Here is a 14,068-nt window from a genome sequence, read left to right on the forward strand (position 1 = left end):
CCCCTCCAGCATACACTGGATTGCCGGCAGGTCACTTTTCACGGGAGACGGAGTGGTGGGGAAACCGATGAAGGCAGCAGAAGATGCGTATAAGATGGCGCAGGGGACTTACATTTAGAGCACAACTACAGCGGTGCAATAAAAAGAAATGATGGATTGGTATTTTAATAACACACTGTAGTTTCAGATGTTATAAGATATATCATGAAAAATAGGTATATACCTTGAACAATTACACACATAAGGAAGTGGGGGCATGGGAAACACGTGAGAGAATCACAGTAGGAGAATAAACAAACTCAAACATCAAAAGGCTTATGTAATTCACTAAATTCACCATTAAGTGGTTAACTGGGTCTCAAGTCAGGAGAGCTCCTAAAGGAAGATCAACGTAAGCAAGCCCTCATATATTCATAGAACCCAGAACGGAACCAATCATCTGAAATTATTAACCCTTTAACGACTGCCGATACGCCTTTTAACGACGCTGAGAGATAAGTGTATAGCACCTTCCAACATCGGAATTTCTCCGGAGGCTCGGCTATCGGGGGTAGCTGAGACCCCAGAGAACATGATTCGAGTCGTTTTTTAATGTCACCCAGTGTTGCGATCACCGTTATTCATGGAATAACAGCGACCGCAAAAAAAAATAAGTCTAATTTCCCATTTAATTTTTCTCATCTGTCTGGGATGATTTAGTGAATCCTGCTTTGAGCAGGGGGTTGGACCAGATGACCCAGGAGGTCCCTTCCAACTCTACCATTCTATGATTCCTCTGATGTGATCTAGCACATCACAGTAGAGAAACATGGGGTCCCCCGAGCTCCCTTCTCCCCTCAGTACCCCTGGTGTGCCTGAACCCTCCAGCATCCCCCGGTGATGTGCCCCAGCCGTTGGCGTCTTCTTCCGGGAAGAAAATGTTGGATGCAGTGCGCCCACCGAGATCTGCACCCGGTAACAATAGGAAATTTTTCCTATTGGTTCATTTTGATCACTCTGATGGACCCTATCACAGTGATCAAAATAGAAAAAAAAAATAGTAAATCAACCCCCCTTTATCACCCCTTTAGGCAAACATAATACTTTTTTTATTATTATTTCGATTTTTCCATTAGGGTTAGAGTTGGGGTTATAGCTAGGGTTGGGGTTATATCTAGGGTTAGGGTTTGCTATGGTTATGGTTGTGGTTATAGTTAGGGTTGGGGTTGTGGTGTTGGGATTGGGATTAGGGTTAAGGGTGTGAGCTTGGGGTTAGGGCTGTGTTGGGCTTGGAGTTAGAGTTGGGGGGGTTTCCACTGTTTAGGTATATCAGGGGGTCTCCAAATGCGACATGGCGCCCGCCATTGATTCCAACCAACTTTGCACTTAAAAAGTCAAACGGTTCTCCTTCCCTTCTGAGCCCTGCTATGCACCCAAAAAGTGGCTTTCCCCCACATATGGGGTATCGGCATACTCAGGAGAAATTGCCCAACAAATTTTGTGGTGTATTTTCTCCTGATACCCTTGTGAAAATAAAGAAATTTGGTTCCAAACTAAATTTTTGTGAAAAAAGTAAAATGTTCATTTTTTTCCGTCCACATTGCTTTAGTTCTCATGAAGCACCTGAAGGGTTAATAAACTTCTTGAATGTGGTTATGAGGCCTTGTGGGGTACAGTTTTTAGAATGGTGTCACGTTCAGGTATTTTCTGTTATACTGACCCCCCAAACTCACTTCAAATGTGATGTGGTCTCTAAAAAAAAAAAATGGTTTTGTAAATTTTGTTGGAATAATGAGAAATAGCTGGTCAACTTTTAACCCTTATAACGTCCTATCAAAAAAAATTCTGTTTCCAAAATTGTGCTGATGTAAAGTAGACACATGAGTAGTGTTATTTATTTAAGATTTTGTGCGATATGGCTCTCTGATTAAGGGTACAAAAATTTGCAAAATTTTCAAAATTGTCGCCAAATTTTTGTCTTTTTCTTACATAAGCGCAAGTTATAGCGTAGAAATTTTGGCACTAACATGAATTACAGTATGTCACGTGAAAACATTCTCAGAATCAGTGGGATCAGCTGAAGCGTTCCAGAGCTATAGTCTCATAAAGTGACAGTGGTCAGAATTGTAAAAATTGGCCCTTCATTAAGTACCACATTGGCTCTGTCACTAAGGGTTAAATCTTCCATGCGTATTAAGAAGTACACAGATTCAACCCATTGTAACTTACAGGGAGGTGTGGATGACCTTCAGGCTATGTGCGCACGTTGCGGATTTGCTTGTGGAAATTTCTGTGCGGTTTCTGCATGTCTTGGCAGAAAACACAGTGGAAATCCCACATGTTTTTGTGCGGATTGCATGCTTTTTTTATGCGGATTTACATGCGAATTTGTGGCTTTGTTTGCAGATTTGTTAAACAAAGATATATATATATATATATATATATATATATATATATAATATATATATTATTTTAAAAAAAGATGTCATTTTCAAGTCCAGCGTCCATTGCTGATTATAAGCTCTATTCTAGATTCTTTGCCCACACTCTTCCTCCTTCTGACATTATTTCCTTTGACAAATCTGCTGCGTTTTTGGCATCAAATCTGCACCAAATAAGCAGGAAATCCGCAGCAAATTCTCAAACCTTTATACACCTGCGTATTTTCTTCAGATTTGAGTGCCTCAATGGAAGTCAATGGGTGAAAAACGCTGTAGATCCGCAAAAAGAACTGACATGCTGCAGAAAATAAAATGCTGCAAAGAGACGGAATTTTCTGCATCATGTGCACACCAATTCTGGATTCTCATTGATTAACCTTGCTTTAGTAATCCTTTGCGGTTTTGGTGCATTTCCGCGCAGAAAAAAACGCTGCGGAAACGCAACAAATCCACATCATGTGCACATAGCCTTAATTTCTATGAATGACTTGACTTGTTGGTGTCAGAAATTTTGGAAAGAGTCTTTTTTTGATAGATGAAATAGAAATCAGGAGAACAGAGAGTAATGCTGCTTTTCAGGAATTTTGTAGATTTGTACCAGAGAGTCTATTAAAAAGGTCAAAAATTGGTCTCCAGAGTTTGTTGAGAACAGGACATGCTGACCAAATATGAGTCCTACACCTCCAACATTTATCAGAGCATTGCATATCCTTCTTTTTATACTTATTAGGACAGCCTATACATCTTTCATATATTTTACTGCTCTATTGCCTGTTGTCATCTATCTTCAAAGTAAGAATTCTTTCTAAAACAAAATTGTTCATGTTATCAATTAACAAAATGCAAAGTGCATGCACAAAAGAGCAATCTAAAATCAATATTTGATATGACCACCATTTGCTTTCAAAATACCAATATCATATATACTCGAGTATAAGCCGAGGCACCTAATTTTGCCACGGAAAACTGGGTAAAGCTTATTGACTCAAGTATAAGCCGGGTATGCATTGTCCCCTCATCCCTGTCCTGGTATGCGTGGCTTAACCATCCTGTCCTGGTATGCATGCTTCATATTACAAAAAAAACCAAACATCCTACTCACCCTCGCAGCATCTCATTGATGCAGGCTTCCAGCAACTCTTCCTGTGCAGAGCAATTACATGACACCGCTCATTAAGGTAATGAATATTCCCTGAACGCCTATGGGAGTGGAGCCGTGTGCATATTCAATACCTTAATGAGCAGTGCCATATTATCGCTCTGCACAGGAAGAGTTGCTGGAAGCCGGCACCAACGAGATGCTGCGAGTGCACGCTGGAGGGGTGAGTAGGATGTCTTCTGGAAGTCTTTTCCCCCCGCCCTGCCACAGTTATGTCCATTTCAGTGGAGCTGGGGGAAATTGGTGTGAAAACGACAAAAGGCGCTACATTTTGGTGCAACTTCAATTTGCGCCCAAATTTTGTGACTTTTCAATGTTTTTACACCACATTTTGGGCATAAAAACTTTGATAAATTGGGCCTATTGTGTGTGTGTGTTTGTGTGTGTGTGTATATACACTAAGGGAGATTAACTTGTTTAATGTAGGGTCTCATCAGAAGAAGTTGCCTTGTCTGGGCAGGGAAGCTAACATTTTGTTTTGTATTTACACTAAAAAACACTAAGGGCCTGACCTGTATATGGTTAGTAAAGATGTGTGTATTTCTTGCCACTTACAGAGCACCATTGTATCTTTTTGTTTTTTTGAGTTGTGTTGCAGCCACAGCAGCCTTAAACTACACATTTGCCCCGTTGAAGTACTAGCCCACTGTTTTCCCTGTCACTTACACTTTTTTCCTCTTCTTCTTTTTTTTTTTTTTTTAACAGGGTCAATCTGCAGGAAATGTGTTTCTAATAAACGTAGGCTGTGTGAAGAAACCTCTGCATCTGTTCTGTCCAACCATAGCATATGTCTGCCAAGTTTAAGATGGAGAAAGACGGAGATGAAATGACTGAGACTTTATTAAGTCTGACCTTGAGGATGATCTACTTGTTAACTGGAGGGGTGAGAAATGCTTCCACAATTGTGTTTACATTTTGCATACATTTTCTATGTAAATCATGGCTTTTCATATGGAGGAGTAACAATTTTGACACTAAATTTATAGGAATATGTTATTGAGAAGAAGACCTTGGGGGATCATTTACCTCACTCTAGAAGAAAGAAGAAAAACAACTATCAGGAAATCTTAGACCTGACCAACATGATTGTTCATTTGCTGACTGGAGAGGTGAGCACTACTGGGAACGCTGGGAATTTATGTAGTATCATTAATGGAAGGATCTGGACAATGAAGGTATCATTGTATTTTAGGTTCCTCTAAGATGTCATGATGTTGCTTTGTATTTCTCCATGGAAGAGTGGGAGTATTTAGAAAGACACCAAGATCTATACCAAGATGTAATGGCAGAGACCCTCTGCCTCCCCACCACATTGGGTAATTGATATTGTAAGGGTTAGTAATCGGGATCTGATATCATTTTATAAGTTTTATTTCAAATCTATTTCTTTTAAACAGGTCAAAAAAATGTCGAGGACTTCCCAGAAGAACATGTCATCTCTGATTCCCCAACAGACTGTTCTGATCTTCACTCACCTGCAGACCTCTCAATATGTGCTTCAAAACCAAATATTTTGTTAAATAATGTACATGAAGAAATCATCTTGTGCGACGAAAATGAAGACATATCGGGCACAGCGATTTACAAACCCACAGACCATATGCAACAATATTCAGCCTGTACTCTTAACATAGACGTTTTGGGGTGTGAAGAAGAGGAAATCATAGATGCTGACATTTATATACCAGTTGATCATACCATACAATCTCCATCTACGTCTATAACTAGAAAATTGGTGTCAACTGAAGGGAAGAATCATCAGGTTATTGATATTATTACCATCCCAGATCACTCCCCAACCCATTCTGATGTCACAGGAGATTGTGATTGGTCTGATAATGCAAAAGTGAGGTATCAAGCTGTCTTGGAGAGTCCCAAAAATTCTGGTAAAATCTTGCATCAAGCTTCTAGCGTCCAAGCACAACATGATAAAGATGATAAAAAGTACAATGGCTCACAGTGTGACAAACCTGCTACAAAAATCCTTAACCATTTAGTAGAACATCCAGACTCTCCATCTTTTATCTGCTGCGAATGTGGAACGTGTCTTCCATCTCAGTCAGATTTGGAGATCCATCAACGGAGTCACATTAAAGAAAGCAAGTGTTCAGGACTAAACGGGAGGAAATCCATTAGTCGTAAACCCATTCCAAAACCACATATTGGTGGAAAAGACGAATTTAAATGTCGCATCTGTGGATTATGTTTCAGCAATACAACTGAACTTGTCACCCACCACCAAATTCATATCAAGAAACCATATTCCTGTTCAATATGTGGCCGAGGATTCTACAGCCATTCAGGACTAGTCACGCATCAGAAGACACATGCATTCCAGAGGCTTTACGACTGTCCCACATGTGGTAAAACTTTTATTTCAAATGCTCATCTCATATTACACCAAAAGGTACATTCCGAAGCTGGTGACACTTCAGAAACTGGGCCTGATGCTGGAGATAGTTCAGGAGGAGACTCCAACCTAACTGACTACAAGCATTTCGGAAGCCAAAATAAATTATTCTCTTGTTCTATATGTGGCGAATGCTTCTATAGCAGTGAACATTTTCTACAGCATCAGAAAGGCCACTTCAAGAGCAATCCTCTGATGTGCCCTGATTGCGGCAAGCTCTTTATGAGAAAGTCAGGGCTTTCTAAGCATCAGAGGGTCGTCCACCGAGGAGACGTAGCACTGATGTGTTCTGCATGCGGGAAAGGCTTTGCTTGCAAATCGGAGCTTTCTAGGCATATGACTGTTCACTCGGGACAGAAACCGTACACATGTACTGAGTGCGGAAAATGCTTCTCCTTTAAATCTGCTCTCGTGAGGCATCAAAGGATTCACACTGGAGATAGACTGCAATATTGCCCTGAGTGTGGAAAGGGATTTTCATGCAACTCCGAGCTTCTTCGGCATCAATCTGTTCATCAGTAAATATTTACTTTTTTTTTTTTCTTTTTTCTTTTCAAGGGCAGGAACTCAAAAGTTCTCTGTCAAATCAAATTTTCGCTAAAAACTTAAAGTGTAACTGTCTTTTAGAGCGCCATTAGGTAGGAGCGGAGACCCTGATTACTGGGATGTGTCAGTTACTTGGCTGTGTTTTGTTGTTTCAATGCAATCAGTGTTGTATCAGTAGGAGGTTATCATTACAGGTCTTGTGCTTCCTTGCCATCTCCTCTGTTCAATCCCACCCCCAGCACTGATTAGCAGCTTTCTGTCTATATACATTTTACAGAGAAAGCTGCCAATCCCTGGTGTGAGCGTGGATTTACGGGGCTTAACATTCCGGTTTCTGATTCTATCACAACTGCAACTGACACATCACTGGAATCGGGGTCTCTGTCACTACATCATTACGTAACAAAACCTACTGACAGATTCCCTTGAATATTGATTTTACTCATGAATTGAGAGTGAAAAATCAGTCCAAAAGAATCCGATTTCTCTCTAAGACTTATTACAAAGTTTGTTTCTTCTCTTTACCATTGATCTACTATGAAAAGCAAAACTAAAAACGAGAGTTACCCTTTAACATTTTATGTGCATTTAAATCCAATTTTTCCCCTTAGGCCGGGATCACACATGCGAGGAATACGGCGAGTCTCGCATGTTAATACCCGGCATTGCCACCGGCACTCGGGAGCAGAGCGTGTAGCTCCATGTATTGCTATGCGGCCCACACATTCCGCTCCCGAGTGCCGGTGGCAGTGCCGGGTATTAACATGTTAGACTCAGCCGTATTCCTCGCATGTGTGATCCCGGCCATAATTTTACTCTCACAAGGGCCACATATGACAGTTTTCATAGCACAATATTAGAATGATTCCATCTCTCCCACAACTTACAAGAGTCATCACTTGCATATCACCATAAAGTGTGGCTTGTTCTTCATCCGAGTTTCCTTTTCTGGAGGGTGGTAAGGACACTTACAACGGTCTGTACTGACTGTTTTTTATCCATCATTGTTCAACAGACCACTGTGTCTGTTTTTATATGCAACTAGCTGAAGAGCCCGGCGCTGCCCGGGCATAGTAACTAACTGTGGTTAGTTATAGCAAATTATAATTATCCTCCATCCCATTGTCCCGTGCCCATATACCCATCATACATATCCACGATCCTATAGGCCCGTCACCCATCATACATATCCTCCATCCCATAGTCGAGTGCCCATATCCCCATCACACATCCTCCATCCCATAGTCCTATGCCCATATACCCATCATACATATTCGCCATCCCATAGTCCCATGCCCATATACCCATCAAACATATCCTCCATCCCATAGTCCCATGCCCATATACCCATCATACATATTCGCCATCCCATAGTCGAGTGCCCATATACCCGTCATACATATCGTCCATCCCATAGTCCCGTGCCCATATACCTGTCATACATATCCTCCATCCCATAGTCCAGTGCCCATATACCCATCACACATCCTCCATCCCATAGTCCCGTGCCCATACACCCGTCATACATATCCACCATCCCATAGTCTAGTGCCAATATACCCATCACACATCCTCCATTCCATAGTTAACCAATACGACATCATAATGAGCGGCGGGGCTTGATGACATCAGCGTCGCCATGGCAACCATTGTGACATAATGAGGGGCGGGGCTTGACACGCACACACTGTTTCCCCAGTATGCAAATAGGGGCATTATGACATCATAATGAGGGGCGGGGCTTGACTCGCACACACTTTTTCCCCGGTATGTAGATGGGGGCAAAATTGTTTGGTGAATTGGAACGCGCGGGGTTAAAATTTCGCCTCACAACATAGCTTAGGACGCTCTCGGGGTCCAGACGTGTGACTGTGCCAAATTTTGCGGCTGTAGCTGCGACGGTGCGGATGCCTATCCCGGACATACACACACACACACACACACACACACACACACACACACACACACACACACACACACATACATACATACATACATACATACATACATACATACATAGATACATACACACTTTGAGCTTTATATATTAGATTGGATCACTTAATATTGAGCAGAATTAAGTATGCTGACACCCCTATATCGTTTGAACCCGATGACAGCCCCTTCGTGTACCATATGAGCCCCCCACAGCCCCTTATATACTGTAAGAGCCCCACACAGCCTCCGCCGTATGCGGCGTGAGCCCCACACAGCCTCCGCCGTATGCGGCGTGAGCCCCACACAGCCTCCGCCGTATGCGGCGTGAGCCCCACACAGCCTCCGCCGTATGCGGCGTGAGCCCCACACAGCCTCCGCCGTATGCGGCGTGAGCCCCACACAGCCTCCGCCGTATGCGGCGTGAGCCCCACACAGCCTCCGCCGTATGCGGCGTGAGCCCCACACAGCCTCCGCCGTATGCGGCGTGAGCCCCACACAGCCTCCGCCGTATGCGGTGTGAGCCCCACACAGCCTCCGCCGTATGTGGCGTGAGCCCCACACAGCCTCCGCCGTATGCGGCGTGAGCCCCACACAGCCTCCGCCATATGGCAGCATGAGCCCCACACACACAGCTTCCCCCATATGTGGCATGAGGCCCAAACAGCCTCCGCCATATGCGGCGTGAGCCCAACACAGCCTCCCCCATATGCGGCTTGAGCCCGACACAGCCTCTTCATATTGCGTCATGAGCCCCCCACACACAGCCTCCCCCATATGCTGCATGAGGCCCCACACAGCCTCCCCCATATGCGTCATGAGGCCCACACAGCCTCTGCATATACTGAATGATGCCCTCATAGCCTCCCCATGTGCTGCATGTCACCCCCATAGCCTCCTCATGCTGCACGACGCTCACATAGCCTCCCCATGCGCAGCACGTCGCCCCTATAGCCTCCCCATGTGCTGCATGTCACCCCCATAGCCTCCTCATGCTGCACAACGCCCACATGGCCTCCCCATGCGCAGCACGTCGCCCCCATAGCCTCCCCATGCGCAGCCCGTCGCCCCCACAGCCTCCCCATGCGCAGCCCGTCGCCCCCACAGCCTCCCCATGCGCAGCCCGTCGCCCCCACAGCCTCCCCATGCGCAGCCCGTCGCCCCCACAGCCTCCCCATGCGCAGCCCGTCGCCCCCACAGCCTCCCCATGCGCAGCCCGTCGCCCCCACAGCCTCCCCATGCGCGGCCCGTCGCCCCCACAGCCTCCCCATGCGCGGCCCGTCGCCCCCACAGCCTCCCCATGCGCAGCCCGTCGCCCCCACAGCCTCCCCATGCGCAGCCCGTCGCCCCCACAGCCTCCCCATGCGCAGCCCGTCGCCCCCACAGCCTCCCCATGCGCAGCCCGTCGCCCCCACAGCCTCCCCATGCGCAGCCCGTCGCCCCCACAGCCTCCCCATGCGCAGCCCGTCGCCCCCACAGCCTCCCCATGCGCAGCCCGTCGCCCCCACAGCCTCCCCATGCGCAGCCCGTCGCCCCCACAGCCTCCCCATGCGCAGCCCGTCGCCCCCACAGCCTCCCCATGCGCAGCCCGTCGCCCCCACAGCCTCCCCATGCGCAGCCCGTCGCCCCCACAGCCTCCCCATGCGCAGCCCGTCGCCCCCACAGCCTCCCCATGCGCAGCCCGTCGCCCCCACAGCCTCCCCATGCGCAGCCCGCCTCCCCATGCGCAGCCCGTCGCCCCCACAGCATCTCCATGCGCAGCACGGCGCCCCCCCATAGCATCTCCATGCGCAGCACGACGCCCCCCCTAGCATCTCCATGCGCAGTATGTCATCCCTATAGCCTCCCCATGCGCAGCACGTCTCCCCCACAGCCTCCTCATGCGCAGCACGTCTCCCCCACAGCCTCCCCATGCGCAGCCCGTCGCCCCCACAGCCTCCCCATGCGCAGCCCGTCGCCCCCACAGCCTCCCCATGCGCAGCCCGTCGCCCCCACAGCCTCTCCATGCGCAGCCCGTCGCCCCCACAGCCTCCCCATGCGCAGCCCGTCGCCCCCACAGCCTCCCCATGCGCAGCCCGTCGCCCCCACAGCCTCCCCATGCGCAGCCCGTCGCCCCCACAGCCTCCCCATGCGCAGCCCGTCGCCCCCACAGCCTCCCCATGCGCAGCCCGTCGCCCCCACAGCCTCCCCATGCGCAGCCCGTCGCCCCCACAGCCTCCCCATGCGCAGCCCGTCGCCCCCACAGCCTCCCCATGCGCAGCCCGTCGCCCCCACAGCCTCCCCATGCGCAGCCCGTCGCCCCCACAGCCTCCCCATGCGCAGCCCGTCGCCCCCACAGCCTCCCCATGCGCAGCCCGTCGCCCCCACAGCCTCCCCATGCGCAGCCCGTCGCCCCCACAGCCTCCCCATGCGCAGCCCGTCGCCCCCACAGCCTCCCCATGCGCAGCCCGTCGCCCCCACAGCCTCCCCATGCGCAGCCCGTCGCCCCCCCATAGCATCTCCATGCGCAGTATGTCATCCCTATAGCCTCCCCATGCACAGCACGGCGCCCCCCCATAGCATCTCCATGCGCAGCACGACACCCCCCCTAGCATCTCCATGCGCAGTGTCATCCCTATAGCCTCCCCATGCGCAGCACTTCGCCCCCAGAGCCTCCCCATGCGCAGCACGTCTCCCCCACAGCCTCCCCATGCGCAGCACGTCTCCCCCACAGCCTCCCCATGCGCAGCACGTCGCCCCTATAGCCTACCCAAGCGCTGCACGTCGCCCCCACAGCCTCCCCATGCGCAGCACGACGCCCCCACAGCCTCCCCATGCGCAGCACGTCGCCCCCACAGCCTCCCCAAGCGCAGCACGGCACCCCCATAGACTCCCCATACGCAGCGCGACGCCCCCCATAGCATGATAGCATCTCCATGTGCAGTATGTCATCCCTATAGCCTCCCCATGCCCACCCAGACATATGAAAGAATAAAAACCACCACATACTCACCTTGGTCCCATTCCCCGGTGCTCTGCTTCTGTTCTGGTCTCCAGTGTGCTGACTCTCTGCAGTACATAGCTGACGCGATGAAATTACGTCATCGCATCAGGTGTTTCACACGCTGATTGGTGGAGGAAGTGGCCACAGGCCCTTCCTCCACCAAAGAAGTCAGCGCTGATGGAGACAGGGAGCAGGCGGGCACAGTGTTTACCTGTAGGCCTCTGATTTCCAGCCCCACCGCTGTCTCGGTCCGCAGGCCGGACTGAGACGGCCAGAGGGTCGGATGTGGGCCACACTTTGCCCTGGTCTGGTCTACATGGCACTGTAAGCTTCATATTAAATCGGTTGACACTGAAAAGGATCTTGTGATCTCCACTCTTTACCTCCTCAGACACCATCAGTATCACTTGTTCCTTTTTTGTAAGAGTGCCTAAAACTGACTTGTCAGTTTTATACACTGAAGGTGTAATGTATGCCCAACACTTAAAAGGGGTAGTTTATTTTTAGAAAAGTGGATCCCAAACTCTGGAAAATATCTAAAATAGCAAACTCAGCAGGTACTCCCCCTCCTTGGGTCCATCACTGGCTCATCACCGCTCCTCTTGCATCTTGGATGTAGTGGTGACACCACGTTAACAGTGCGCATCACTGATCTAGCCAATCATTGATCTCCGTGCTGAGTTGGACCCCCAACATTCTTATATTGTTGACCTATTCCAAGGATAGGTCATCTATATGTTGTGACAAGTCAACTACTTTGATGCTAGAGGTAGAACTCTGAAAAAAAACTCTTGTGACCATTAAAAAAATGAAAATGTTGCATATATCACATAAAAGGCAATACTTTGATACAAGAATGTGCACCTTCCTTAAATGTGACTTTGGCCATGCACTCCATTAATAGGTAGAATAACACTGGAACTATGCACTTTTACACACAGGAGGAAAGTGGCAGTGCTTGACAAGCTGTTAGATGGGGGGTCCTTCACTTTCATAAAGAACCCTGCTCAATAAGTTATCTTACAATCATGTCTTCATTATGTCTCTTTAATCAAGGGGGTTGCAGAAGGTGCCCCAGTGGACATGGAGACTTTCTTTTTGTTTTGTAGATAGGTAACTGTAAAATGTGTGTTATTTGAACCCAAATTCTTGTTAGTACTTGCACTGATTTTTTTATAAATCTGGAGGCTTATTGCAGCTCTTTGTAGAGGCTGTAGTAGTTACAGGAAAATATATAGTGGAGGCAGCAGTTAGCATCATGTCTGTTAGAAAGCAACTATGATAAAGGTCCCATGTTTCTTCCATGTCACACCACAAAGTAAAACATTATATACATGAGCTGTACCCCAAGCCCCAAAAGGCCCTGGATCAATACTGTAAAATCCTATTTAACAATATCTGAGTTGTATAATGTATGGGAATATAAAGTAATGCCTATTTTTTTTTCTTACAGGAGTCTATATCTGACTTCCATGGTTCTGCCTATGGTTAGATCAGTTGGTGATCACACTACAGGGAGTATCTCAGGAGAGGCCTAAGAACAAACTTTACAAAGTGCAATCTCTTTAAACTCAGGTTTTCCTATTTAAAAACACAAAGCTGCTGTCTACTCCGAACATGAAACTACTGAGATGACAGCATTGAAATCACCGTGATCAGAGGCAGGCACAAGGACTTACAATGCTGCTATACAGTGTTAGGAACCCACCAAAGACCTTCTACCTTACCTTCTTGGATACTTGAGAGATTGATATTGGGGAAATGAGATTTTGCAGTATTCACACACGAATATATACTGTACACACAATGAGTAGTTAGTTATAGGTTATGAATGGCCATAAATTTGAAGTTTTTAGCAGGCGAAAAAGCAGCAAATTTCTGCCAACTTTTTGTGAACCAATGTCCAATCTATTCATCTACCATATTGGATTGCTTTTGGTTATAGTCAGGTGCTGTAGTTGGAAAGTTCATGACGAGCGACAGTTCTGCATCCTATTAGACCATGCATAGCAAGGTAGATATCAATCAGTGATTTGTCGATTTCCTAATGTCTATTATTGTCATAGATAATAACTTTTGCAGACCAACTAAAAACAAAACAGTGGTTCAGAATATGGCCATCTGAAATCTGTTTATATGGCTAGGTTTAGGATTTAAATGGGACGATTTCGGATTTTGTGGAGTGCAAAATTAATTTTTATTGTTGTAACATAATTCTTACTAATTTTATGTGAATGTTTTATATGGATGGGGGAAAAAATAAAATATATTCTACTGGTTAAAGAGTAATATTGTAACTTACCGCGAAAACTATGTTTTCCCTGCGTTGTCATATGTTACATTTCTTGTTCCCCAGCAGATTATTTTTGGTAAACAATTTTGTGGTTAGAAATGATCAATTCACAATTTTTCAGGTTACAGAATAAATGCCATCTTTGCTAAACTTTTAATATAGGATTTTGCTATTTTGGTCAAATGAGTCCAGTTGCCATAAGAACCGTCATTGCCCAGAACAGTAATGAGCACCTCCACGTTACATTAGAGGTTAAGTGGATTGATCTTAAACATTTAGGATGTGGTCAATAGTGGTGATCCATCCTAATTAAAAGGAAACT

The 14,068-nt window shown here is 47.0% G+C and overlaps 1 protein-coding gene across 5 annotated transcripts in view; it reads left to right on the forward strand.

The window, feature by feature from the left end:
* The window catches only part of LOC141074240 (uncharacterized), a 64,941-nt gene extending 51,205 nt beyond the window's left edge, over nucleotides 1-13,736 (forward strand). For all 5 annotated transcript variants that reach the window (XM_073561842.1, XM_073561841.1, XM_073561843.1 and 2 more), the window contains 5 exons: nucleotides 4,285-4,462; nucleotides 4,566-4,688; nucleotides 4,772-4,895; nucleotides 4,977-6,507; nucleotides 12,907-13,736. In XM_073561842.1, the coding sequence (XP_073417943.1) occupies nucleotides 4,367-4,462; nucleotides 4,566-4,688; nucleotides 4,772-4,895; nucleotides 4,977-6,507; nucleotides 12,907-12,991 (1,959 nt within the window). In that variant the 5' untranslated portion in view covers nucleotides 4,285-4,366 and the 3' untranslated portion in view covers nucleotides 12,992-13,736. The remainder of the gene's footprint in view (nucleotides 1-4,284; nucleotides 4,463-4,565; nucleotides 4,689-4,771; nucleotides 4,896-4,976; nucleotides 6,508-12,906) is intronic.
* The last annotated feature ends 332 nt before the right edge of the window (nucleotides 13,737-14,068 follow it).

This window comes from Dendrobates tinctorius, unplaced genomic scaffold (assembly GCF_039654945.1).
Source record: "Dendrobates tinctorius isolate UK_male_01 unplaced genomic scaffold, ASM3965494v1 ptg000331l, whole genome shotgun sequence".
NCBI lineage: Eukaryota > Metazoa > Chordata > Amphibia > Anura > Dendrobatidae > Dendrobates > Dendrobates tinctorius.